Below are 24,386 nucleotides of genomic sequence, written 5' to 3' on the forward strand. Positions count from 1 at the left end.
GGAGCTGTTCCCAGAGGGCTTCCTGGCCCTGCCCACATCAGCCCGGAGCTCTCTGCCTATTTCTCCCCTCGCATGTCCCAGAGGGCTCCTGCCCTCTCCTCCGTGGCTCTGACCTGCCTCCCGCCTGCCTCCTCCAGCCCGTCTGCCTTTCCCCGCACCCCCAGGTGGGCAGACATGGCTTAAGGTGGGGACCCCCCCGCAGACCCAGAGTCTCCTCACTGGTCCCTGGCTGCTGCCCATGGCCGGGAACCACACGCAATGCCCAGAGCCCAGCCCTGCCCGCTGCTGTGCCAGTGTTCCCGGAACGGTGCAGCCCAGGAACGCTGTTCTTGGAACACGGCCCGCGTGGCACACCAGATATTGGTGGGTGGAGGCCCCGGCCCTGCGGCCTCCCCACGCTCTGCCACCGGGCCTGGCACACGTGTCCCTGCCAGGGCCTCACACATGGGGGCTGGGCACAGGGCTTCCGCGGGAGCCAGGGTCGGGCAGGTTTTGCTTGGCACCAGCCCTGCCTCTGAAGGCCCCATGGCTCTGTCCGCTCAGGTGCTGTCAGAGGAGATTTCCGGGAATAATGGCTACGTGGAGCTGGCGTTCCGGGCCAAGAAGCTGGACGACAAGGTAGCCTCCCTCCGCCTGTGGCTGCAGGTGCCAGACTCCCTCTGCCCTCCCTGAGGGGCAGGCAGATGTGGATCCTGGGCAGCTGTTTGCTGAGAGCCGGGGGCCACAACTGCCGAGTTCCTCTGGTGGCTCTCCGGCCCCTTCCAATGCTCTGGCTGGGGCTGGTGAGCTGGAGCGATCCCCTGGCAGTGTGTGATGGGAGCTGCCAGGCCAGCTCGTCCCCCACCGTCCTGGTCGACGGCCGTGGCCCTGCCCAGCGCTGTCCCGGCTAAGCCTGCCCTGTGGGCCAGGGATTGTGCTGGTGCCGTGGTCCCAGTTGAGCCCTGCCCAGCTCACTGCGCCCAGCTGAACAAAGGGCTCTCCCTCTCCCAGCCTCAAGGCAGCATGGGCCGGCAGGGATGCTGGTGGGCACCTCAGGGCTGGCTAGTCTCCAGGGTGGACTGCTGGGGCGCAGGCTGAGGAAGAGGCTGGCAGTGCTGGCACTGTGGCTCTTGGGTTCTTACAGCCCCTGTGCTGGGTGGTGCTGGCCTGGACGTGCTCTGGGGGAAGGTTCCGACTGGAGGGTGTCGGGGAGATGGCCCAGGGGTTGGTCCTGCTGCCTTGGCTGGCTGGTCCTGCTGTTGCTCTGGGCTGGCCCTGCCTGGGGCAGGACAACCCACAGCCATGGAGCTCACGGTGCCTCCCACCCCTCCTCCCCGGCAGGATCTCTTCAGCAAGTCAGATCCCTTCCTGGAGATCTACCGGATCAATGACGATGGAGGCGAACAGCTGGTGTACCGCACTGAGGTGAGTTCCCAGCCTGGGCAGGGTCTCCAGGGAGCCGCCCAGCCACCAGCCCAGGGAACAGGGAATGGAGGAGCCCGGACAGGAGCGACTGGGGCTGAGGGCCAAAGGGATGGGGTGGACAGAGGAGAGTCGGTGAGAACAGGATGGGGTGGTGGGTGGGCAGAGGAAGGGCTGGCAAGGACAGGACAGGGCTGATGGGGGGTATGATGGGTGACATGACAGAAAACCCCGATGTGCTGACCAAGCCACTGACGCCTGCCTCCTTGCCCCTGGGGCTCCCCACCACCCTGTCCTGCTGGGCCAGGAGCTCTGGTCTCCCCCAGCAAAGGCACAGAGCTGGGGTAACAGCCCCCTGGAGAGCAACACAGACACTCAACCAGTTCAGCTGCAGGAGGGCTCAGCTCCCGGGACACAGCACCCAGGGAACCAGCCCCCACAAGGGACCAAAACCCCAAATAAAGCCACCTTAGTCTGTCTGAAAGTTTTGCACTGAAGAAGCTTGGAGGCCTCCCTTTCTCATTGAAAGAGCGATGCACAGAGGTTGCCCCACGACCCAATAACAACTATTTGCACTTGGCTTGCTAATAAAGAGAAGGGTTTTATTAAATACAAAAAGTAGGGTTGAAGTGGTTGCAAGTGCAAATAGACAAATCAAAATAAATAACTAAATTAAAATAAACAAAAGAAACTCCAGCTAATCCTAGTCTACAGAGAAACTTGTTTCATGCAAATTGTTTCCCTAAGCAGTTGTTTTAATCATCTCTTTCACAAGCTAAGCCACCTCATAGCTTTGCCCTGAGCCTCCCCCCGTCCAGTCTTAGCTGTTTCCAGTAGGTGTCTTAGGTGGTGGAGTGGGGTCTCCTGGCATCTGGCGACTGCCCCCTGTGGTTTGCTTCCCCCGCTTACCACCTTTTTGCCCGAGGCAGGAATTCTCTGTGCTCAGTTCAAACTGTTCTCACCTTGTGTGCAAACGGCCCAGCTCCAAAGTGGGTTCAGCGTCGGGTGGCCTGGCCACGTCTGACTAGTACCAACCACGGTTTGGGCTTACCAGACAAACCAGACTACACACAGGTCACTGCTTTAGCCCTGCACCATTCGGTTCCCAAAGGATCCCTGCTGGCCCCTCCGTAGCACATTCCAAACGAAAACCAGCTTCACACTTCACAGCTCCAGCGTCACACACAGGAACGTACTGCACCAAAATAGGCGCTACAGATTCAGCAGATTGCAATGTTAAAACTGATATGGGCCGTGATGCGTTTTGCATAAAGCAAGTTATGCATATTCATAAGCCGATTTTCATAATGCATGGGGGTGCTGTGACAGGGTGAATGGGTGTGGGGCTGGCAGGAAGAGTGTGATGGGGGGCAGGGGCGGTGATGGGGCAAGGGACAAGGTGGGGTGGTGACAGGCTGGGATGGGTGACGGGCGGGGGCATGGGCAGGGGCCTGGGGGGGGTTGGCGAGACAGCGCCACTGTCCTTTGTGATGGAGGGCAGCTCAGGGCTCGGATGCCATGTCCCCTCCCTGACCACAGACCTCAGCCAGGATGCGCTGGTCACCTGGCGGCTCAGGGGCTCCCCCCAATAGACAGGCGATGGGGAGAGCGCCAGGCCCAGAAAGCTCCCAGCAGCTTCACACTCTGAGCACACAGCTCCTTGCTCCAACGCTGGTCTTCCCCCCCCAGGCAGAGCAGGGACCCCCCACCGGCAGAGCAGCCCCCACAGCAGCCCCGAAGGGAAGAAAGATGAGTGACAGGAGCTCCCGGCGCTGACAGCGCACCAGGGATGTGCTGGCTGCTGCTCTGCTTCCTCGCCGCCTGACAGGGCCTAGGAGCATTAGGCACCTCACAGAGCTATTAAGCTGTCAGGGCTGTCAGCTCCCGGCTCAGGCTGTCCGCCCCTGCCTGCCACCTGGGGCCGGTCTCTTCCTGGCTCCAGGGCGGTGCGATCCTGCAGTGGGGAGAGATGGGGCAAGGTGTGAGGGGTGTCCCTCTGTGAGGGCACAGCTGCCTGGGGCCCCCGCCTGGCAGGGCACAGGCTGGGAGTCGGACTGCCTAGGCAGGGCCCTCCCCATCTGTGCCTCGGTGCTCATCTCCACGGGGGCTGAGGGGCCGGCCGGGGCTGTGCAGGGCTGTTTGCGCAGTGTTTTGGGCCCCTGTGGCAGAAGGAAGCTGCTCCTTGCTCAGCACGGGGAGCCCCAAAGCCACGTCTGCCTCGGCAGCCTGCTGCTGTGGGGTTGCCCAGCCAGGCGGCCCGGGGGCCAGGGCAGGTGCTCACCCCGTCCCTCATCTTTCCCCAGGTGGTGAAGAACAACCTGAGCCCCGTGTGGGAGCCGTTCAAGGTCTCACTGAACTCGCTGTGCAGCTGTGAGGAGAAGAGGAAGCTGCGGGTGAGGAAGGGCCTGGGGAACCCCCTGAGCAGCCTCCCCCACTGGGGAGCAGCTCCCCAAGGCTCCTGCCAGTGGAACATGCCCCGGCCCAGCGCACCCCACCCCCAGGTTCAGAGGCCGCACAGGCGCTGTGGGGCAGAGGAAACACACCTGACACAGTCACCTTGGCCTGTCGGGCTCCCTGCCGTGGGACACCAGCCTGTTTGGCCTCTGCAGTGACGCTAACACCAGCCACATGACTGGGGCCTTCGGTCCCCCCGCTTCAGAGCCCGAACTGGCCCGCAAGATGGGAAATGCCCTGGTGTGTGCTGGTTCCTAGTCGGCCAGGATCTGGCCCAGCCCGGGGCTGGCGAGAGAGCACCGCGCTGCAGGCCCAGGGGTCAGTCCGGGCTGGGGGCAGATGGAGCAGGGGAGTGCGGGAGGTGGGAAAGCCCCTCTCCCGAGAGGCGCGAACGTGGCAGGGCACTGCCTGAGCTGGGCTCCTTCACCCGCCAGTGCATCGTCTGGGACTACGACTCCCGGGGGAAACACGACTTCATCGGCGAGTTTTACACCACCTTTGAGGAGATGCAGAAAGCGACGGGGGAGACCAAGGTTGGTGCTGCCGTGGGGGAGCCTTCTGCATCTGGGCCATCCAGTGGGCCAGCTGCTGGTGAACATGCCTGTGAGGTGGCTCGGTCGGTCCATGTCTTGGCCCTTCGTGTGAGTGCTGGTGTTTGCCTGAGCTGGTCCATGGGTCGGGGGCCAAACTTTTTCAACGACAAGCAGCTGACTGTCAATGAGTGGCACAAAGGTGGCGCTTTCAGCTCCTTCGGGGCTTCTCCTGTGCGGGGGAACCTCAGAAAACTAAAATGAAAAGTCCTGGGCCACCTTACAGGCTAACAGATATTTGGAGCACAGGCTTTCATGGGCAAAGACCCGCTTGGTCAGATGCACGAGTGGGGGGGATTCAAGAGGGGGTCTCAGTAAAGGGGAGGGCCAGAGCTGACAAGGTCTATTCAGTCAGGTTGGATGTGGCCCATTATCGGCAGTTAATGTGGAGGTGTGAACACCAAGAGAGGAGAAAGCCGGTCAGTTCAGTCAGGAGGGATGTGGCCCATTGTAAGTTGCTTATGTGGAGGTGTGAATATCAAGAGCTCTTCCACATCCCCCCCGACTGAATAGACCTTGTCAGCTCTGGCCCTCCCCTTTACTGAGACCCCCTCTTTGAACCCCTCTTCTGAACCCCCCCACTCATGCATCTGACCAAGCGGGTCTTTGCCCACAAAAGTTTATGCTCTAAAATATCTGTTAGTCTACAAGGTGCCACAGGACTTCTTGTTGTTCTCAAAGATACAGACTAATACGGTGACCTCTCTGATAAAAGTGGTGGGTTTTATCTGGGGTGCAGTTGTGATCACCTCCTCTCAAAGCAGTGACCTTGGCACTGGAAAGGGCTCTGAAAAGGACAACGAAAGTGGTGAGGGGTTTGGCCGTATGGGAGAAGTTTAAACAGCTGGGACTTCTCGGCTCGGAGAAGAGGAGACTAAGGGGGGATGTGATGGATGTCTATAACATCAGGGCTGCTGCAGAAAAAGTGAATCAGAGAAAGTTATTTACTTGTTCCCGTAGCACAAATACGAGGGGTCACCCAATGGAATGAATGGGCAGCGGGTTTAAAACAAACAAGGGGAAGTTGTTCTTCAGGCACCGCACGGTCGGCCTGTGGAACTCCTCGCCAGAGGAGGTTATGAAGAGCAGGCCTTCAACAGGGCCCAAAAAAGAACTCGATAAGTTCATGGAGGCTGGGTCTGGCAATGGCAATGAGCCAGGAGGTGGGAGGGATGGTGTCCAAGGCTGGGAATGGGTGAGGGCGGAGGGATCATGGGATGATGAGTGCTCTGGGGCAGCTGGCTTTGGCCACTGTGGGCGGACAGGAGACTGGGATGGATGGACCTTTGGTCTCCCCCCATGTGGCCACTCTTATGGTGTTTGCTTTTTCCTCTTTTCTCCCCACAATGTCCTGGGGGGTCTGAGCTGTTTGAGAAAGAAACGTGCCCTCGTTGGCCAGGGCTGGCGGCCGCAATGTGCCTGCCAGCCAGTCAGAGACACAGGCATGTCTGGTGTGGGCCTGGCCTGGCAGGTGTCTGAGCGCAGGGATGCTCCAGAGGCGGTGACGCTGCGTGTTTCCTCACTGGGCGTCTCTGGGAGGCGCTGGAAGGCTGAGCTGGCCGCAGGTCACAGAGCTTGTTGCTTTCTCTGTTGTGCCCAAGGTCCAGTGGGACTGTGTGAACCCGAAGTACAAACTCAAGAAGCGAAACTACAAGAACTCGGGCGTGGTCATCTTACTGGAGCTGAAGGTGAGTGGGGGCCGGGCACTTCCCAGAACTCTGGGCATAGCTGTCCCATCCATAGGATGAGGAGGGGTGCCCGCCTCAGGCCCCAAGCTTTTGGGGGCTGCCCCAGCTGGGACATGGATGGGAGGGTTCCCTGGGGCAGCGCACAGTGCAGGGAGGTGACGGCAGCAGCCAAGGGTCACCTTGCCTCGTAACCTTGTGCTTATTGCACTGGGGGTGCGAGCAGCAGCCTGCTCTGCTCTGGCACACCCCAGCACGCCAGGGCAGCGGGAAACTGCCTCCTTGCCGAGCCGCCCATGGAGAAGAGGGGCTCAGCGGGCTGGGGGAGCATGGCAGAGCGCCGCAGGCTGCCGTTCGTGCTGCATAGTGAGCGTGGCAGGGGGCAGCCGAGGGGAGGTGACCCCCTGCTGCTGTACCCACAGCCATGCTCTGCCCCAGCTAATCCCCCGCCAGGCTGGTCCGAGAGTGGGTAAGTGGGCAGGGTGGGGGCACTGACAGGAGGTTGCCCCAGGGCCCGTCCCACCTTGGGACAGCCCTGGCTCTTGGATTAGTGCTTTTGCCTGGGTGACAATGCCAACCCAGCGCCCCTCGGCTCTCCTGGCACCTTGATGCCAGCTTGGCTCCCAGGAGGTGCGCGTGCCTCTGGGCCCCTGGGGAAGGGGTCTGGTCACAGAGCCCTGCAGGACATGCTCCACCTCAGAGGCTGTGGGCAAAGGAGCAGTGACTGGGGAGCCTCTCGGAGCCAGGCTGTGTCATGGCTCGGTGACACTGCCCAACATGTCCCACTCTAGCCATATCTCTCCCCTGGCTGCAGCCTCCTTGGCTCCCAGCACCCGCCTGGTGCTCCGTGTGGCCCTGCTGGGGGGCAGGCTGTGCAGAGTGCCCCACTCTGGGCTGCTTGGGCCTGGGTCGCTGGCCGGGGAGCTCTTGCCCATGCTGGCAGGGGCTGGCTGACTTGCCCTTTGTTTGGAAGATCCACAGGGTGTACTCCTTCCTGGATTACATCATGGGCGGGTGCCAGATCCACTTCACGGTGAGTAACGTGCCTGGCCACTCGCTGGCTAGAGACCCTCCCAGGTGGGAGGGTGGGTGACGGCGAGTCAGGAGCGAAGCACAACTGGAAGCAAACCTGGCCCCAGGTCCCGCGTGCCAGGATGGACAGGGTAGAACCGGCTGAGGGAGCAGGCGCTGCTCAGACCCTTCCAGGGGAGTGGCTGGCTCCGGAGGCTGGGTATTGGCCATGGGGCGTTTGCCTTCTTCACCACTGGTTCATGCCTGGCCCATGGCACCAGCACACAGGTCAGGGGCCGCTGCTGGGTTCCCAGCACACTCAGGGGCCAAGGGCTGAGTGTGCGTTCCCCTATGCTGGCATCAGGCCGCACTGGGACCACTGAGCTTCCTACCTGCCCATCCCGCAGCCTGCACCAGTGTGATGGGGTTCAGGGGTCCCCCTGCACTGCACCCCGTCCGCTGGCAGGAGAGACTCTCACTCAGCCGGTACAACAGCAGGTTTATTAGGCAACAGATGTCCAGTTTCTCACAGAAGCAACAGCATAGCAGCCAGAGACAGTCCTTCCAACCTGTCCTGGGGAGAAGACCCCGAGGGGTGCCCCTCTGGGGTGTAGCTTTCCCCCTCCTCAGGCTGGCTGCCTTCCAGCTCTCCCTTTTCCTAGCCTCTAACTGCCACCCCCGATTCAAACCCCTCTCAGCTCCTCCCTGCTCTTTGTTCAGGCAGAGGTGTCACCTGCCAGTTGTAGCCCCAGGGTCATCCTTAGCCACTGGGAGCTGCTGCTTGCCTCAGACATCCAGCCTGACTCACACATGCACCCCCCGCCACTCCATCACACCCAGCACTGTGCCTTCCTCCCGGTAAGGTCAAAAATGGCAAATGGGGGCGATGGGCCACTCCTTGGCCAGGCCCTGCTCTTAAAGGGCCCCCAGCAGGGCACTGGATGTGCCCCTTGCGGCTGTAAGGGGGTTTCATGCCCACAGAGGAGCATGGGGTGCCCCAAGCTCCCAGCCCTGCAGCCACCTGTCTCCGTCACACCGTGTGCTACTGGGAGGGACAGCGCAGGGTTAGCTGGCAAAGAGGAGGAGCTCGGGGCCAGGCACATGCTGGCTGCAGTCCATGGCAGCCATAAACCCCAAGGAACGGGCTAGTGGGGTTGGTTTTCCAGTGCTTCCCTGGCTGGACCGGGGCGATACAGCCCGACCGTACCTATCACACAGACACACCCCAAGCAGCAGCTGGCACGGCTCCAATCCGGCTCGAGTTGCCCAGGAACATCCCAGGGCAGTTCGCAGCACTGCCTGGGGCAGAGGCCATGGGCAGCTGTGCAGAAGGTACATTCAAGTGCCAGCAGCAGCCACCCAGAGCCCTGCTCGGCCCCACGGAAGACCCGGTTTCCCCGCGACGGGGTTGCTAGAAAGACACAGTGTCTGACTCTGATTCGGAAAGGCTCTGGGAGATGCGCTGAGGGCCAGCGACAGCTCAGCGGCCACCAGCCGGCAGTTGGCTTTTCCTAGGCCAGTCCTGCTAATTCCCGCAGCTTTGGTTTCAGCTGGCAATCACTGCACGCACCCACGCCGCTGGCCAGCTGTGCTTTGAGATTGCCTGCGGCTAGCTCAGTCGTGCATCCGACTGCGCACGTAAATGAAGCCCCTGGGTGGGTGGGCGTTCACCCTTGCAAACGCATAGCAGGCCCAGAAACACCCTCCTCGCACTCACGCGCTGGGCGTGAGCCAGGCTCCTTCCCTCCGCCCTGAGCGTTTGGCAGTCCCTGCTGCTTTACCTCTGCTGGTACTTTGCACGGCTTCCTCATTAAAAATGAAAAAAAACAACCAGCCTCCAGATTGCCTTTTGCAAAAGCATCTTCTCCCCGACGTGAGTCAGAGCCGCGCCATGCAGGATGCAGGTACGAGCCAGGAGCAATGCCGGGCCCTGTGAGCAAGGCCTGCCGTGTTGTGAGACACGGTGTCCCGTCGCTGTGGGCAGGGGAGACACAGCGTGGAAACGCCGGCTGGCTCAGCCCTGCCCTGCCGGCCACCTCTCCCTTCTAAGCAGCAATGAAAGAACATTGCAGGAGCTTAGAAAATTCCTCTCCCTGGCTTGTGCCCCTGGCCGTGTCCCCAGCACTGCGCTGGCAGCAGCATCACAGCCCTAGCCGACTGCAGCCCCCCGGCACGCCCGGGCTAACGCCCTGCAGCAGAGATGTCCCAGAGGGGGTTACGGAGAGGGGGCGCAGTCAGGAGGTTGGTTTAAAACGCCTTTTACAGGTGTTTACCCCCCGCCCCCAACCTGCTGCGTGAGCCCAGGGCTTGGCCACGTGCCCCTCGGGCAGAGGGCACGGCCGTCAGCTCCGTGGGCTGCTTGGCTCTGCAGCTGGGCGGGCCCCCGGGAATGGCGGAGAGCCGGGGGCAGGGCTCCCTCAGCTCGGCTCAGCTGGGCGCTCGTGGCATGTGCCTGGGCTGGCACTGATGTGATGGGAGCCCCTGCCACTGCCTCTGTGGCTGAGCTGGGGCAGCGCCCGGCCGGGGGCCAGCTCCCTGTCTGTCCTGGGAGAGAGCACTCTGAGATCCTAGATGGGAAGGGCTGGGCGACTGCAGAAGGGACTGACCGATGGCTAATGCCCAGCCCCCCAGCCAGCGGAGCGAACAGGAGACAGGTCCTGTGCAGCCCCTCCGACCCCTGCAGAGGATCTGGCCTCGCAGCCACTGAGGTCTGCCCAGCCCAGGCTGGGGACCCCTCTGCTCTCCCAGCCAGGTCTGCGGCCGGCTCTGCTGACCCCTCCTTCTGCCCCCAGGTGGCTATTGACTTCACAGCCTCCAACGGAGACCCCCGGAACAGCTGCTCTCTGCACTACATCAACCCCTACCAGCCCAACGAGTACCTGAAGGCGCTGGTGGCAGTGGGGGAGATCTGCCAGGACTATGACAGGTGAGACAGCCCTGCACTCTGGATCTCCCAGCCCACTCGGGCTAAGCCCAGCCCCAGCCATCCTCCCCAGCCTGTCAGTCCCCTCTGGGCAGCTAGAGCTCGGAGCCGGCTGCCCACAGGCGCCTCCGCAGCCCCACCTCCCCGCAGCAACACGCCCCAGCTGCGCCTGGGCCGACTCTTCCACTCTGGGTGCCGGCAGCTCTGCCGCTCAGAACCGAGAGGGCCCGGGCACCCCCAGGCTGCCTGCCCCGCTTTCCCCAGTCAGAAGAGCCCCCATCTGCCTCTGCCGAGCCCGTCTGCTCCCCGTGGTGCTGCAGGGCGAGGGGGGCATCTGCCATCTCTCACTTCACAGAGCCCTGCAAACCCTGCCCGTCCCCCGCAGGGCACTCGGGCGGGTGCGTGGCTGGAGACCGGCACACCCCGCTGGTGCTGAGCGAGGGGCGCCCCACAGCTGGGGCAGCGCCCGGGGGCGTGGAGCTCACACCGGCCAGCCGGCCCGGGCTGCGCTGCCCTTGGGGGTTTGCTCTGCGAGTGCCCCAGGGACCAAGAAAAGGAGCGAGGAGGGCGAGGCCGTCTGCCCTGCCAGGCTCTTGTGTCCCTCCCAAGGACTGAGCACACCAGACACCTGCGATGGGCATGACCCCCGCAGCTGCCTTCTGTACCCCCTGGGCCCTCGGGCTTCCCAGGTGTGCAGAGCCAGGAGCTCCCGGCAGGCAGTGCACGCGGGGCTCCCCAGCACTCCAGCCAGGCGGGGGTCCCCGCTGCTTACCAGGGAGCTGCTCCGTTCCAGGGGGCTCAGTGGGACCTGTCACAGACACTGAGCAGGGAGGGGCCAGTGTCACTGGCTGGAGGGTCTATGGCTGGGCCCCCCCAGTGCTGGGGATCCCGGGGGTGGGTGCTGGGGCACCGGAGCAGGCGGGACCTTCTGACATCTGCTTCCTTCCAGCGATAAGAAATTCTCCGCTTTAGGGTTTGGTGCACGGATCCCACCCAACTATGAGGTAAGAGCCTCGCCGGTCAGAAGCAGCGGGGCAGGGAGTTGAGGAGGCGTGGAAATGGAAGGCGACCCTATGGGGCTGAGAAGAGGGGCAGGGGATGCTATGGGGCCCAAACTGGGTGGAGACGCTGGCTGGACCCCTGCAGCTGGTGCTGTGCTGGGGGAGGGAAACCAAGGGCTGGGGGCGAGGGAGGGTGGGATGGTTCAGTGGTTAGACCATGGGGCTGCTCAACCCAGGGTTGTGAGCTCAGTCCTTGAGGGGCCATTTAGGACCTGGGGGTAACCAGGTTAAGAAACATCTGTCAGGGATGGAGCTGGTGCTTGGCCCTGCTATGGGTGCAGCAGATCCCTTCCAGTTCCACGAGATGGGTATAAACAGCCCCAGACATTACCCCAGGGCCTTGCCCAGCTGCATGGGCTGTGCCCCAGCCCTGGTGCGGTGCTGCGTGCCAGCCATGGGGCGATGACGTCATTCGCAACCACACCTCCCGTGCTCTGCATCCCCCAGCCCCCAGCGCCTGGCTGTCCTGTTGGTCGCTGTGAGCCTGGCAGGCCCAGGCGGGCAGCTCCCACAGGCCACGCTGCACCCAGCTCCCTGCCACCTCCCTGTCGGGGGCAGAGTGCTTGGCTGTTGGATTCAGCTGCACGGGCCTCCCTCTCTCTGTCCCTGCTGCGATGCCACGTGGACCTGTCTACAGCACAGGTGCCCGCCAGGGCCAGAGACCAGAGAAAGCAAAGGCCCCGCAGAGAAACAGCAGGACTAACGCAGGCTCCAGAGCACATGCCGGGATGGGCTGAGACAGAGCCGTGCGAGGGCTTTGCACAAGGGGGGGCGGGACCAAGCCATGCAACGTGTGCCATTTAGCCTACGTGCAGCCAGGGTGCATGAGAGGCAGATCTGGGGGCATGTCCCCACTGCACACAAGGGGCGGGGTGGGCAGAGGCCCCCCTTCAGCCTTCAGGGGGCAGGATGTTTCCCTGACTCCAAGGGCTCCTGAGACGTTGGCTGACAGGAGCCCTGTGTCTACAAGCGAGTTAAGTAAAGCCGGGGCCGCTCAGCTCCAGCAGCAGCAGCTCTGACACCAGCTGTGCACTCACACGGGGGGCACTGGTTAGGGTTAACGAGTTAAGGTCTCATCTGACTTTGTTACTAACCCTCAGGGCCATTTCTAGAGGGGCTCAGGGCTGGGGGCAGCCCCGCCCCAGGTACTCCAGGTGTGGGGCCCAGGACAACCACTCACCCCTGCCACAGGCCCCTGCCCCGCCCCCTCCGCAAGTGTTTTGCGCTGGAGGATTAGTGGGGGGTCTGGTGCAGGGCAGCAGAAGGATTGTCGTCCCCCCATTCACCAGGGCGGTGGGAGCTGGAGCGACCTGTCTGCCTGGTCCATTCAGCTGCTCTCCCCCAGCCTGCTGGGCTCAGCTGCTTGGCAGGACAGGGACCAGGATGGGGCTCTGCTCCCTGTGCTGCAGGGAAGTGGAGAGAGGGACCGGGCGGCGGCCGCTGCCATGGAGGGGCTGAGCCTTGCTGCAGTTCTGCACCAGACCTCTTTGGGCCCCCCGGTCCCATCCACAGAGCCGCCGAGGCTGCTGCCACAGGGCCCCCAGAAGCACAGGGCTTGGGGCGGGGGGCACCCCAAACCATCCTGTGGATGGGACAGTTCTGCTGAGTCTTGAGGACAACTGAAAGAGCTGTAGAAAACTCCAGATGACGTTCTGTGGTTGTATGGCCGTCCGTCGGGTCACGTCCCTTTTGGAAACATTCGACAAGGGCAAAGCCCTGCGAGCTCCTGCAGCCCCTGCCTGGGGCTCTCCGGGTACTATCCCTCTGCAAACGTACGTACGTAGGCAGTCCGTCGCGTCCGACAATGACCTCTTGAGCTTGCACAGGCTCATGGGTTGTGGACTCGCATGTGGCTGAGGAGTCCAAGCTTTGAAGGGCATGGGCGTTCACAGTGGGGGCAAGGGAAATGTCCTGGCTCTGTTCATGCGGCTGCTGCTGTTGCTTTCTTCCTCTTACGAGCATCAGTGAGGCGTACACATCGCTGCTCTTCAAAGCTGTCATACGTGTGTCGTACGAGAGCACGCCAGCCTGTTCGGGCTTTTGCTTGCTGCTCTAGCTGATCTGGTTTTAAACCAGCATGAGCAATGTTGTCCCTCACGCAGTCCTTATACCTCTTGCGAGGCCTGCCTTGATTCCTTTGGCCCTGGGAGGGTTCACCGTAGAGGAGGTGCTTAGGGATTCTCGACTCCTCCATTCGTATGATGTGCCCTGTCCAGCGTAGCTGGGCGTACAGAATCATGGCTTCAGTGCTCGTGGTTCCTGCTCTGTGCTGGACTTCCAGGTTCGTAACTCTGTCCTGCCATCGAATGTGCAGTATTGACCTCGGGCTGCCTGTGTGTTGTAAACAGTATACTAGAAACTCACCTTCAAAAGGAGTGAAACTGACACTGTCCCAGTACCGCCAGCCCGTCATCCATCAGACCCACCCACAATCACACCACTGGCTTTGAAATCATGTGACGAGGAGAAATTTGGCGTTCTTTTCATTTGCCTTCTGCTGCTAGAAACTTCAGGGTGTGCCGGGGTCCCCACACCTACGAGCGCTGGAAACCTCATTTCTGTTGAAGAAGGAAGGCTGAAATTGTCACCGTTGGACTTGACTTCAGCGGCTGGGGCTTTAAAGAAAACAGTCATTATCATGAGACTCGTGACAAAATCATACAAGTTGGCAATGCTGCTTTCACGTCTCTGTAGAGGCTTGTTACTCTGCAGAAGGCTCTCCACAGCACGGGGCCGCGAAAGGAGAGGCAGTTCTCCCAGGAGACGCTCAAACCAAACACCAACACGTTCCCACCTTGTGAAGTTAGGAAAAAAGCTGAGATTTCTGAGGTGTCGCTGGGCGGCTGCAGGCAGGAAAGGGAAACGAAGGCGCAGTGCTCTTGGCAGCTGTGTTGGAAGGTCGAATCTTTTCATTCTTAACCAAGTGAAGCTTCTGTTCTCATCACCTCCCCGAGTTAATTAACATGTGCTCAGTAGATGCCCCCACTCATGCATCAGACGAAGCGGGTCCTTGCCCACGAAAGCTCATGCTCCAAAATATCTGTTAGTCTACAAGGTGCCACAGGACTTCTTGTTACTCGCTCCTTAAGTAGCTGAGCCGTCTTACCCAGGACAGCTAGGTTAGGCCTCTGAGGTGTTCACACTCCGTGGCGCTGGGACCGCTGTGCCCCGGCTGTGCTTTAAACTTTGCAAAGTCTGAGCCCTCTGCCTTCAACCCACCCAAACCCTGCAGAGGTTGGGGTCCCTCTTTTACAGGCAAGAGCCGGTCCCTTCATGCAAACAAAACCCTGGCTTCCCCCCAGGGCACCTCTCCTCTGCAGGACTCAGGCCTTCGCTAAGGCCCATGCTGCAGTTAGGAGCTCTGCCTGGGAGTGCTCCATTCACCGTGTGAAAGTTGTGGGGGAGGCTGCATCCCCCTTATCTCCCACCTCCCCAAATGGTGCACAGGGTAGTGGGTGGGCCGGGGCTGGGGGCTCTGCTCCTTCCACTCTCTGTGCTCTCTGGTAGGTTTCTCATGATTTCGCCATCAACTTCAATCCGGAGGATGACGAGTGTGAAGGTAAGAGGCTGGCAGAGTGAGAGCCAGCTTGCAGGGCACCGTGCCAGGCCTGGGGGTGGAGGGCGGGGTCAGCCTGGCCTCCTCCTGTCTGTGTGCTACAGCCCTGCAGGGCCCTGCTCCCACCCACCACCTGTGCTGAGCACAGAGGCTTCCCTTCCTGCCCAGCAAGCCTGGCCTCTGCCCTGGGAACGGGACGTGTGTTCGAATTTGGGGTGTCCTCCCCAGGCTGCCCAGGCCCCGCTGGCTGACAGCTGGTGCCTGTCAGGTCACAGTGCCCCCCCGAGGTGTCAGGCTGGGGTGGCTGAATCCTGGTGCAAGGGTGGAGCTGGGCCGTGGGCCTGCCCCACTGGTCTCCTCCCTGGCGATGGGGGAGGGTTAGCAGCCCCCAGGTGCGTGTGCCTCAGTACCACGGAATTGCTGGGCCACATGGCTCCTCACCCGATCCGGTGTCGCCCCCTAGGAATTCAGGGCGTGGTGGAATCCTACCAGAACTGCCTGCCCAAAATCCAGCTCTACGGCCCCACCAACGTGTCCCCCATCATCTCCAAGGTGGCCAGGGTGGCGGCGGCAGAGGAGAGGACGAAGGAGGCCTCGGTGAGTACCTGCCCCAGCGCCATAGCGCTGCCCGCACAGGGGACCAACCGGTCTGGGATCTCCGGCACTTGCTGGTCTGGTTGATGGGTCCAGCTGAGCTGGATGTAGATTGTCCAGTTGTGCTGTGCAAGCCTCTGCCCTGCTGCTCTGGGAGGCCCCAGTCCTGAGCTGGGCATGGAGCACCAGTGCAGCCCGTAACAGGGATGTGAGGGACCTGGCTGAGACCCCCCCAACTCCTCTCACGGGTGCTCTCCTCAGGGTTTGCGTCCCGCGTCCCCCGAGGCGGGAGGCTGCCATCATGCCCAGGGCACGTTGCTCAGGTTAACGCTGCAAAAGCACCTGAGGCCCACCAACGCCCAGCGAGGCTGTGGTATGCACAGACTCTGCACCACGCTGGCCCACGGGGCGTTGGCTCCTCAGCCAGCAGGTGCCTTTGTAAATGTCCCTCTTTCCCTGGGGCTGCATTGCTCCTGGTTCCCAGCCAGGTGGGAGGTTGCCTTGGCTCTCTGCCCCCCGCTTGCCAGGGGAGAGCAGAAGTGAGCAGCAGGCAAAGGGCAGCACCAAGCAGAGACAGCTACCAGAAAAGCTTCCTCCCAGCGAGCCACTCCAGGCAGCAGGGAAAGCCCAGCACTAGGGACTCGGGCCTAGTCAGGAGGGGCCAGTCCTGCCCAGCGTGGCACAGCGGCCATTAGGGCTAGCCCCTGGCATCAAAGGAATGCCAGCCCCTCTCCCAGCCCGCCACGCCGGGAACGTTAGACGTGGCAGCGAGCCCCCAGTCCTGACGCAGGCGTTTGCAGCCCTCGAGCAGCATGGCCCCTGCCCTCGGTCCCCAGAGTGCCTAACTAAGCCAAGTGCTCATTCGAAGTGTGGAGTTAATGGGTCTGGCAAGGCCCGGGATTGCTCAGGGCTTTTTGAGGGGCGATGGGCGTGCATGGAGCAGCTTCCCGGCTCCGGAGATCCAATGCCAGGGTCTCGTAGGGCCCCTCACCCTGGTTCCACGCCATGCTCCGGCCCCCTGGAACTTCCCTTCTGACGCCCCGTGGGCAGAGATGGCGCGGCCGGGCGGTTGCCGGCCGGCTGTCTGCGATGTCCCAGCTCTCTCTGGAGCGTGCGTGTGCGTGCGCACCGGGGGGCGGCTTTCGTTAACCTCTGGTCAGTTACTCACCCCAGCTGGGGCGCCGTTCTCGGAAAAGTTCACGTTCTTCTGGGATCCCCCAGGCGGTTTGCTCACTGAATCGCTGACAGCGCCGTCGCCGTCAGAGCTGTCCATTAACGACAGTGGCTAATGCAGCATCCCCTGCCTGTGCACTGACCCTGCACTGCTGGGGGGTGGGGGAGGCTGGGCCCAGCGCCCGGGAGACAGGGCTAGAAGGGGACCAGGAGTCGGCCTCGGCTGGCGTTGAGAGTGGGTACAGGGGAGCCCATTGTGGGGTTGCTGGGGGGGAGGTTCGCCTGCTTGGGAGTGGGTACGGGAGAGCCCATTGTGGGGTTGCTGGGGGGAGGTTCTCCCGCTTGGGAGTGGGTACGGGAGAGCCCATTGTGGGGCAGTGGGGGGGAGTTCTCGTCCCACTTGGGAGTGAGTACGGGAGGGCCCATCATGGGGCGGCTGGGGGGGAATTCTCCTCCTGCTAGGGAGTGGGTATGGGAGAGCCCATTGTGGGGTTGCTGGGGGAGGTTCTCCCTCTTGGGAGTGGGTACGAGAGAGCCCATTGTGGGGCAGTGGGGGGAGTTATCCTCCTGTTTGGGCGTGGGCACAGGAGAGCCCATTGTGGGGTTGCTGGGGGTGGGGTTCTCCTGCTTGGGAGCGGGTACGGGAGAGCCCATTGTGGGGTTGTTGGGAGTGGGTTCTCCTGCGTGGGAGCGGGTACGAGAGAGCCCATTGTGGGGTTACTGGGGGGGGGGGTTCTCCCGCTTGGGCATGGGCATGGGAGAGCCCATTGTGGGGTTACTGGGGGGGGTTCTCCCGCTTGGGCATGGGCACGGGAGAGCCCATTGTGGGGCGGCTGGGGGGAGTTCTCCCACAGGGTAGCACCGCTCTGCCACTCACCCATGGCTTCCTCCTGCCTTCCTCCGCACTGCAGCAATACTACATCCTGCTGATCCTGACGGACGGCGTGGTGACCGACATGGCGGACACGCGGGAGGCCATCGTGCGCGCCTCCTACCTCCCCATGTCCATCATCATCGTAGGGGTGGGCAACGCCGACTTCACGGACATGCAGATCCTGGACGGTGATGACGGGGTGCTGCGCTCCCCGAAGGGGGAGCCTGTCCTCCGGGACATAGTGCAGTTCGTCCCCTTCAGAGAGTTCAAGAACGTGAGTCAGCCCCTGAGCCCCTTGTGGCTGTGGCCACTGCCTGGGTCATTGGCGTGCCCTGCACCAGGGCACCAGGGGAAGATCCGGTGGGTAGGGCACAGGGCTGGGACTCGGTGACTTGGGTCAGATCCCAGCTCTGCCACAGGCTCCATCCATGACAGTGAGCCAGGATCTCTGGGGCTCTGTGCCTCAGTTTCCCCATGACTTGGGCTAGTGACACTGCTGCACCTCCTGGGCTGTAGTGAGGGTAAACTGAGGCCAGTGCTCAGACTCTGCAGTGACGAGGGCTGTGGGGTACCTGGAGAGATGCACTTCAGAGGGCTAGTAAGGGGGCTGGCAGGACCCCCAGAAAGGCTCAGGTGTCTCCCACCTAGCCTAGCACTGCAGGTCTCCCGGGGGGGTGGACCTGGTGCCATCTGCTCTGCTGATTCTCAGGGGCTACAGGGCAGGATTCAGGGCATATTCTGACACAGAAGGCAGCTCCCCGTGGCTGACAAAGGCCTCTCCTCCTCTCATGCCCTTTGGTCTCCCCGGGCCCCTTTGCAGAGAAGGGACAGCCCCTGTTCACCCAGGTGGGTTCTCATGGCCTTGTTCTCTGCCTGGAAGGAAACTCTTTTGTTTTCGTGGCCCACAGGGGATTGAAGAGGGCGTCCTTGGCCATATCCCTCGGTACTCCCCCCCGGGCTGTGTGAGCCCAGGGTCTCCAGCCAGCCCCTGGCTCTCCGCTCCCTGTGCCAGAAAAGGTGCGACAAGGGGCGTGAGGGAGCAGCTTCCCTTGGCCCAGCATCGGTGGGTGAGCGAGCCCTCCTTCTGGGTCCACACCAAGCCCCTCGCCCGCTCAGGGCAGCAGACACAGGCCCCCACCGGGCCTGGTGTGCGGCAGCCCCACCGCACCAGTGCAGTGCGTTAGTGGAGGTTCTCTCACACGGCTAGCACCATGTCTCCTGCCGGCCTCATAAGCCCACCTCCGTGTGGGCCGGAGCTGGGCTGGGGGGTGAGCTCGCCCACTGACGGATGGCTGTCTGCACCGGGGGTTCCCCTTCCCTGAGCGCCTGAGTTCTACCGACACAGGACTGCAGTGTAGTCGTGCAGAGGTTTGCAGGTAAGCGCCTGGGCTGGGGAAAGCATTGTGCAGGTTTCCAAGGGCGGGGCGAGGACCGAGAGGTCAGGCAAAGGGCCTCTTTAACTGTGGCATCGATGTTCCACCCCAGGACCCTCCCACCTTGCAGGGGCCTAGCTCTCGGGCCCCAGGCTGAGCCTGAGTGTCTCCACGGGGTTCAAACCGCCCCACCCTGTATCAGCCTGGGCATCTAATTTTAGCGTAAGGAGACCCCCGGTTGTCACTGGGGCACTAGGGCACCGATGGAGGTGCAGCAAGCGTGGGCCGGCAGGTGCAGGATCCAGGGATCTGGCAGGGTGCGTGGTGGGGGCTGTTGATCTTCACACAAGTGGAGCTACATCTGCAGGGTTTGCAACTGTCGCTGGTGGCACTGGACGCTGGGGTGTCCTGTTCAGGGGGGCTTGTTTCGAAGCTTATCTCTCTCACCAGCAGTGTCGGGTCCCACAAAAAGTTATTAACTCTTCCCTGCTTGATAGACTGAGATCTGCATGGCTGCAGAGACATGCCAGGATGGTCTGCTGTGCCAAGCCCGGGTGGAACTTAGAGCTGGTCTGGCACATCTGGGGCCTGTGTGTAGCACCAGCGGGTGTTGGGTGGGGGCTCTGTCTGGGACATGGGGGCTGTGTGTAGCAGTGTGTGGGGTCTCTGTGTGTGGGAAACATGTGTTGTGGGTAACTGTGGGGGGGCGCTAGGGGGCTGTGTGTCTGGGAGCCAGGGACTGTGTGTAGCAGTATTAGGGGGGCTCTGTGTGTGGGAAACAGGGGTTGTGTGTAGCAATGGGGGGCGTTAGGGGGGCTCTGTGTCTGGGAGCCAGGGGCTGTGTGTACCAGTGGGGGGGCATTAGGGGGCTCTGTGTCTGGGAGCCAGGCGCAGTGTGGAGCACTGGGGGGGGGCATTGAGGGGGCTGTGTGTGTGGGAGCCAGGGGCTGTGTGTAGCAGTGGGGGGGGGCGTTAGGGGGGCTCTGTGTCTGGGAACCAGGGGCTGTGTGTAGCAGTGGGGGGGCATTAGGGGGCTGTGTGTGTGGGAGCCAGGGGCTGTGTGTAGCAGTTGGGGGGGCGTTAGGCGGCTCTGTGTCTGGGAGCCAGGGGCTGTGTGTAGCAGTGGGGGGGCATTAGGGGGCTGTGTGTGTGGGAGCCAGGGGCTATGTGTAGCAGTGGGGGGGCATTAGGGGGCTGTGTGTCTGGGAGCCAGGGGCTGTGTGTAGCAGTGGGGGGGGCGTTAGGGGGCTCTGTGTCTGGGAGCCAGGGGCTGTGTGTAGCAGTGGGGGGGCATTAGGGGGCTGTGTGTGTGGGAGCCAGGGGCTGTGTGTAGCAGTTGGGGGGGCGTTAGGGGGCTCTGTGTCTGGGAGCCAGGGGCTGTGTGTAGCAGTGGGGGGGCGCTAGGGGGGCTCTGTGTCTGGGAACCAGGGGCTGTGTGTAGCAGTGGGGGGGCATTAGGGGGCTGTGTGTGTGGGAGCCAGGGGCTGTGTGTAGCAGTGGGGGGGCGTTAGGGGGCTCTGTGTCTGGGACAGATGCATGGGCTGATGCCGTGAAAGGAGCTGGGGACAGCGGGGAGGGGAAGTGGGTAGTGCCTGCCACGCAGTTCCGCAGAGGAGGGACTTGCTGGAGAGCAGCTCAGATAGGCCCAGACCCAGGGCTGCCCTTTGTCTTGCAGGCCTCTCCCACTGCCCTGGCGAAGTGCGTGCTGGCCGAGGTGCCGAAGCAAGTGGTGGAGTATTACAGCTACAAAGCCCTCCCGCCCCGGTGTCCCAAAGCCGACTCACCCGACTCCACCCTCAACTCACCCCAGTGAGGACCTGCCCTGCCCGGCCGCCTGTCCTGCCTTCACCCTCCGCCCCGCCACATGGGCAACGAAATAAAGGAGGAGGATAGGGCGTGTCACTGTCTGAATCCCACAGGCTCCTGTCCACCAGCGCGGGACCCCCACGCCACACTGCACCCCGACGTGCCAGCCAGAACCCAGCCTTGTTTTGCCCTCCTAACGCTGTCTCCAGGCTCCTGCGCAGAGCTGAGCTGGGGCGTGCTGGGTGGGAGCCAGGGGGCCTTTCTGGTTCTTCACTCAGGATGGTCCCTGCTCAGTCTGACAGTGAGCTTCCAGCTTCTGGGCATGGTGCAGTGAGCTGGCACAGCCTGGGATGCACAGGGGTTGGTGTTTACAGTGCGCTGGAAGCTGGCAGAGGAGAGGAGAAGGGTCTGTAAAGGCTGTTAGCCTGCAGAGAGGGAGGAGCTGGCGGGGGGCGGCGATATGAGCCAGAGCCCTCTGCCTCTGGAGCTCTGCTTAGGTGGTCCCAGGAGTATCAGGAAGGGGACAGGGAGCCTCTCACCCTGGCTCGTGGGTTTGTCCAATTGCTGGCGGCTCCTGGGTGGCTCAGGCCAGATGCTGGTGGCCAGGCTGCCCCAGCACCCAGGGCTTCAAGTCCTGGCTCAGGTCTGGCAATACCATTTCTAAGTGAGCTGGGGGACTTCCTCTGATTGGCTGCTTCTCCCCCTTGCCCACCTCCTGGGGAAGAGGGACCAATCAGAACTGCCGCCTGGAACACACCCCAAGGTGCATTGTAAAGTCCTCTCTGTCAGCCAGAGTTTGTTTGCTCCCACACTGCTTCATTTCCCATCCTCTGCCCAGGATACAGGCAGCATCCCCAGCCCTGGGCTGGCGGCCACCCACCCCGACTGTGGACCATGTCAAGATCCCCAGGGTAACCCCTGCTGCCTGTCAGAGTGGCCCAGGAAGCAACCTGGCCACCCTTTGCAGTGGGTCTGGAGTGGCCTTGTCACTGGCTAGCATGTGGCCAGCACAGCAGCCATGCCAGGGGCCCAGTGCACTGGGCTGATGCCAGGTGAGAACTCCCGAGGCAGCGTGAGACGTCCCCGTCTCAGGCATGTGGGAGCTGAAGGCTGTTCTACAGCTGTCTCTGTCTGCCTCTCTCACCTGAGACTGTACAGAAAGGGGCCCGTTTCCAGCCCCCTGCACCGTGCTGAGCCGCAGGAGAAGCTGGCTGCTGGGCGGTTCCCAGCTACCCTTTGCAGATTATATCAGAGCATTTCAATGAACAACAAAAAAGAGCAGGACACAATATTAAGCCCCCTCTTGACTGGCAGGGGAGCAGATAGGTGCCACGCCTCCCACGGCGGCACAGCAGTCCCATGGCGTGAGTGAGACAGCAAAGAGGGAGCTCCGTCAGACCCAATGGCAGGCGCTTTGCTGCCATTACCCGCAGCCTGTGCAGCGAGGCGGTGACCTAGGCGTGGCCAGGCCAAAGCTACCGGTGAAAGGGAGCCCCAGTTCTGAGTGTTGCCACTCTTGTCCGTGTCAGGCCCTGTTAAGTGCATGCTGCTAGCTGGGCTCATTCGTGTTGTTTCCAGCCGTGCGTATTTCGCTGTGTGCTTGTCTGTCACTTGGCGTGTGCATGACAGTGCTTGTGTTCTTGCTGTACGGGAGGAATGAGCCAATAAAGGCACTGTTACCTTTTCCCCCGTGTCGGTACATTTTATGGGATGCTGCCTGGGCAGAGCAAGTTCCCCCGACCTGGGAGTCCCCTAGGCACCCCCTTGACGCACTGAGTTATGAGGTGCTGTCCCAGGGCAGTGGCTGCATTGCTGCCTCAGCAGACGCTCCTCGTGGTGACGACCCTCTTTTCAGAAAAAAACAAACCTAGGAGACTGTTCCTCTGCGGATTGAGTTGCCTGATGGCGTGTTCCCCAGTGCGAATGGCAGACCCAGGCACCAGCATTTAATGGAGCCTTGTAGCACCCCCAGCTCCACGTTGGCTCGCTCATTATGGTGTTCCTGACCTGGATTAAAGCCTGGCTGGCTAAGAGGTCTCAAAACGCCATTGCTAGGGAGGCATTAGCTGCACTCGGTCGAGCGCGGCCGCTGGGACTGGCGCTCAGGCTGATGCTGTTCAAGCAAGGTCTCAGTAACGTGGGAGAGAATAGCAGATTGTCGGTAAAGTAAGCAGACAAGGCAAAAGTGGTGGGGAGGAAAGCAATGACAAGACACAAGGCAAGCTGGGCCACTGGGCAAAGTGGGCATAATACAACCCCTGGGTTTAAGCCAGCTCTGCCCTGCAGCATAGAACTAGGAACAAAGCGTGCAGGTCAGGGTTATAGGAGGTGGAACCGTAGCAAGGGAAGCAGTGACAGACAATGCACTCGGGGAGGAAGACTTGAGCCCCCAGTGTGATGTTGGGGCTGTAAGGGTGGTGGCTGTCTTGGCCTGGACACTTTATCGTTGGGCATGGAGGGTAGATTACAGTAAATAAGAGCGCTAGCCACAGACCTGGTGAGAGCTTTACTGACATACTATGTCCAGCACAGGTGTCCCCACTGTCACAAGGAGGTTGAAAAATTAGGGCTTAGAGAAGTGATCTGAGAGAGAGACACCCGCAGATTGCGCACACGTGCGAACACCCCCCCCAGATTGTGCACGCGCACATGCACACACACGCACCCCTAGCTTGTACGCCCTTTCACTCAGGTAACACTTTGGGTACTGTTCCCACCTCTGGATAGCCGAGGGCTCTTTCCTCTAGCAGATCAGGAAGACCAAGCGCCAGTGGCTGAGAGGCGAAGTTGGCACAGCTGAGCCTAGAAAGAAGCTGCCCGTGGCGACAGCGAGGGGCATTCACCCGTGGACCTGGCAGAGGGAGGAGGTGGACGCGCCATCTCTTGGACACTACGAAAAGCTGAATGTTCTTCTGTCCATAGCTTCCTGGCAGTAACGGCACTAACGTTGTGACCGAGCTGCCCAGCTGGGATTGCTCTGAGTACTTCAGGCTTTTTCCTTTCTCTGCTTCACAGGAGGCTGGGTGTGCTCCCAGGCAGAGCTGGGGCAGTGTGCCAGCAAATCCAGGTCAGAGGGGCAGAGCCTCCCTGCCCCATGCCTTTCAAGTGATGGCCAGGGTCAGAAAAGACCCCCTTGTTCCTGCTTCTCCCTCCCAGCCCCTGTTACCCACGAACCCAGGTGTCCGGCCCTGCCCAGCCGAGGTGGCCAGCATTCACCTCTCCTGGCCGCTTTCTTCCTGGTGCTGCATGGCACAGCCAGTGCCCAGCGTGGCACAGGGACAGGCTGATGGATTGCATGAGGGGATCGGATACTGGGACGCTGGTGGCTGCTGAGCTGAGCCAGGCGAGGGCTGCGGCAGGTGCGGGGGCATGCCCAGCTATTACACAGTGGCTGCAAAGACCAGGGAAGGGTTTTGTCAATCCCCTCTCCCACATGTGCTGGTCAGGTGGAGCCCGGCAACTGCAGGGCTATGGGCGCGTCCCCATCCAGAGGGAGGCTGCCACCCGCGGGACAGCGTCTTGTGCCAGGCACTGGGTCCCCTCATGCAGGCCCCAGCTCCAGAGCTGAACAGAACGTTTGCCTCGGCTTGTTTCCATTGGTAAACGCTGGGTCGCTGGAGCAGTTCCCAGGCCCGGGATGGAGTCTGGTTACGGACAGCAGCCGCCCGGGAAACGCTGCTGGCTCAGTGGCTAAGGCCTGGCGTGGGTACGTGGCAAAGCTGGAATCAGGACCCCTCAGCTGTGTGCAACCGGCCCTAACCTACCAAGAGCCAGCAGAGCTTTCCTGGGAGTGCTGCTGGGTGCATGGCAGCCGGCCACCGGAGGAGCAGCAATTGCACTCTCGCTCGGCTCTCGGGGAGGGCGTCTGCTGGGCAAGCACTGACC

General features: G+C 61.8%; 1 protein-coding gene across 2 annotated transcripts in view; it reads left to right on the forward strand.

Annotated features, from left to right (window-relative positions):
• CPNE7 (copine 7) overlaps positions 1 to 22,161 on the forward strand; it is a 40,074-nt gene extending 17,913 nt beyond the window's left edge. For both annotated transcript variants that reach the window (XM_075008780.1, XM_075008781.1), the window contains exons 5-16: positions 544 to 618; positions 1,321 to 1,404; positions 3,705 to 3,794; positions 4,290 to 4,388; positions 6,047 to 6,133; positions 7,104 to 7,163; positions 9,934 to 10,067; positions 11,014 to 11,068; positions 14,633 to 14,684; positions 15,145 to 15,278; positions 17,360 to 17,596; positions 20,371 to 22,161. In XM_075008780.1, the coding sequence (XP_074864881.1) occupies positions 544 to 618; positions 1,321 to 1,404; positions 3,705 to 3,794; positions 4,290 to 4,388; positions 6,047 to 6,133; positions 7,104 to 7,163; positions 9,934 to 10,067; positions 11,014 to 11,068; positions 14,633 to 14,684; positions 15,145 to 15,278; positions 17,360 to 17,596; positions 20,371 to 20,508 (1,245 nt within the window). In that variant the 3' untranslated portion in view covers positions 20,509 to 22,161. The remainder of the gene's footprint in view (positions 1 to 543; positions 619 to 1,320; positions 1,405 to 3,704; positions 3,795 to 4,289; positions 4,389 to 6,046; positions 6,134 to 7,103; positions 7,164 to 9,933; positions 10,068 to 11,013; positions 11,069 to 14,632; positions 14,685 to 15,144; positions 15,279 to 17,359; positions 17,597 to 20,370) is intronic.
• The last annotated feature ends 2,225 nt before the right edge of the window (positions 22,162 to 24,386 follow it).

The sequence above is a fragment of the Carettochelys insculpta genome, chromosome 14, assembly GCF_033958435.1.
Source record: "Carettochelys insculpta isolate YL-2023 chromosome 14, ASM3395843v1, whole genome shotgun sequence".
In the NCBI taxonomy this organism is placed as follows: Eukaryota; Metazoa; Chordata; order Testudines; family Carettochelyidae; genus Carettochelys; species Carettochelys insculpta.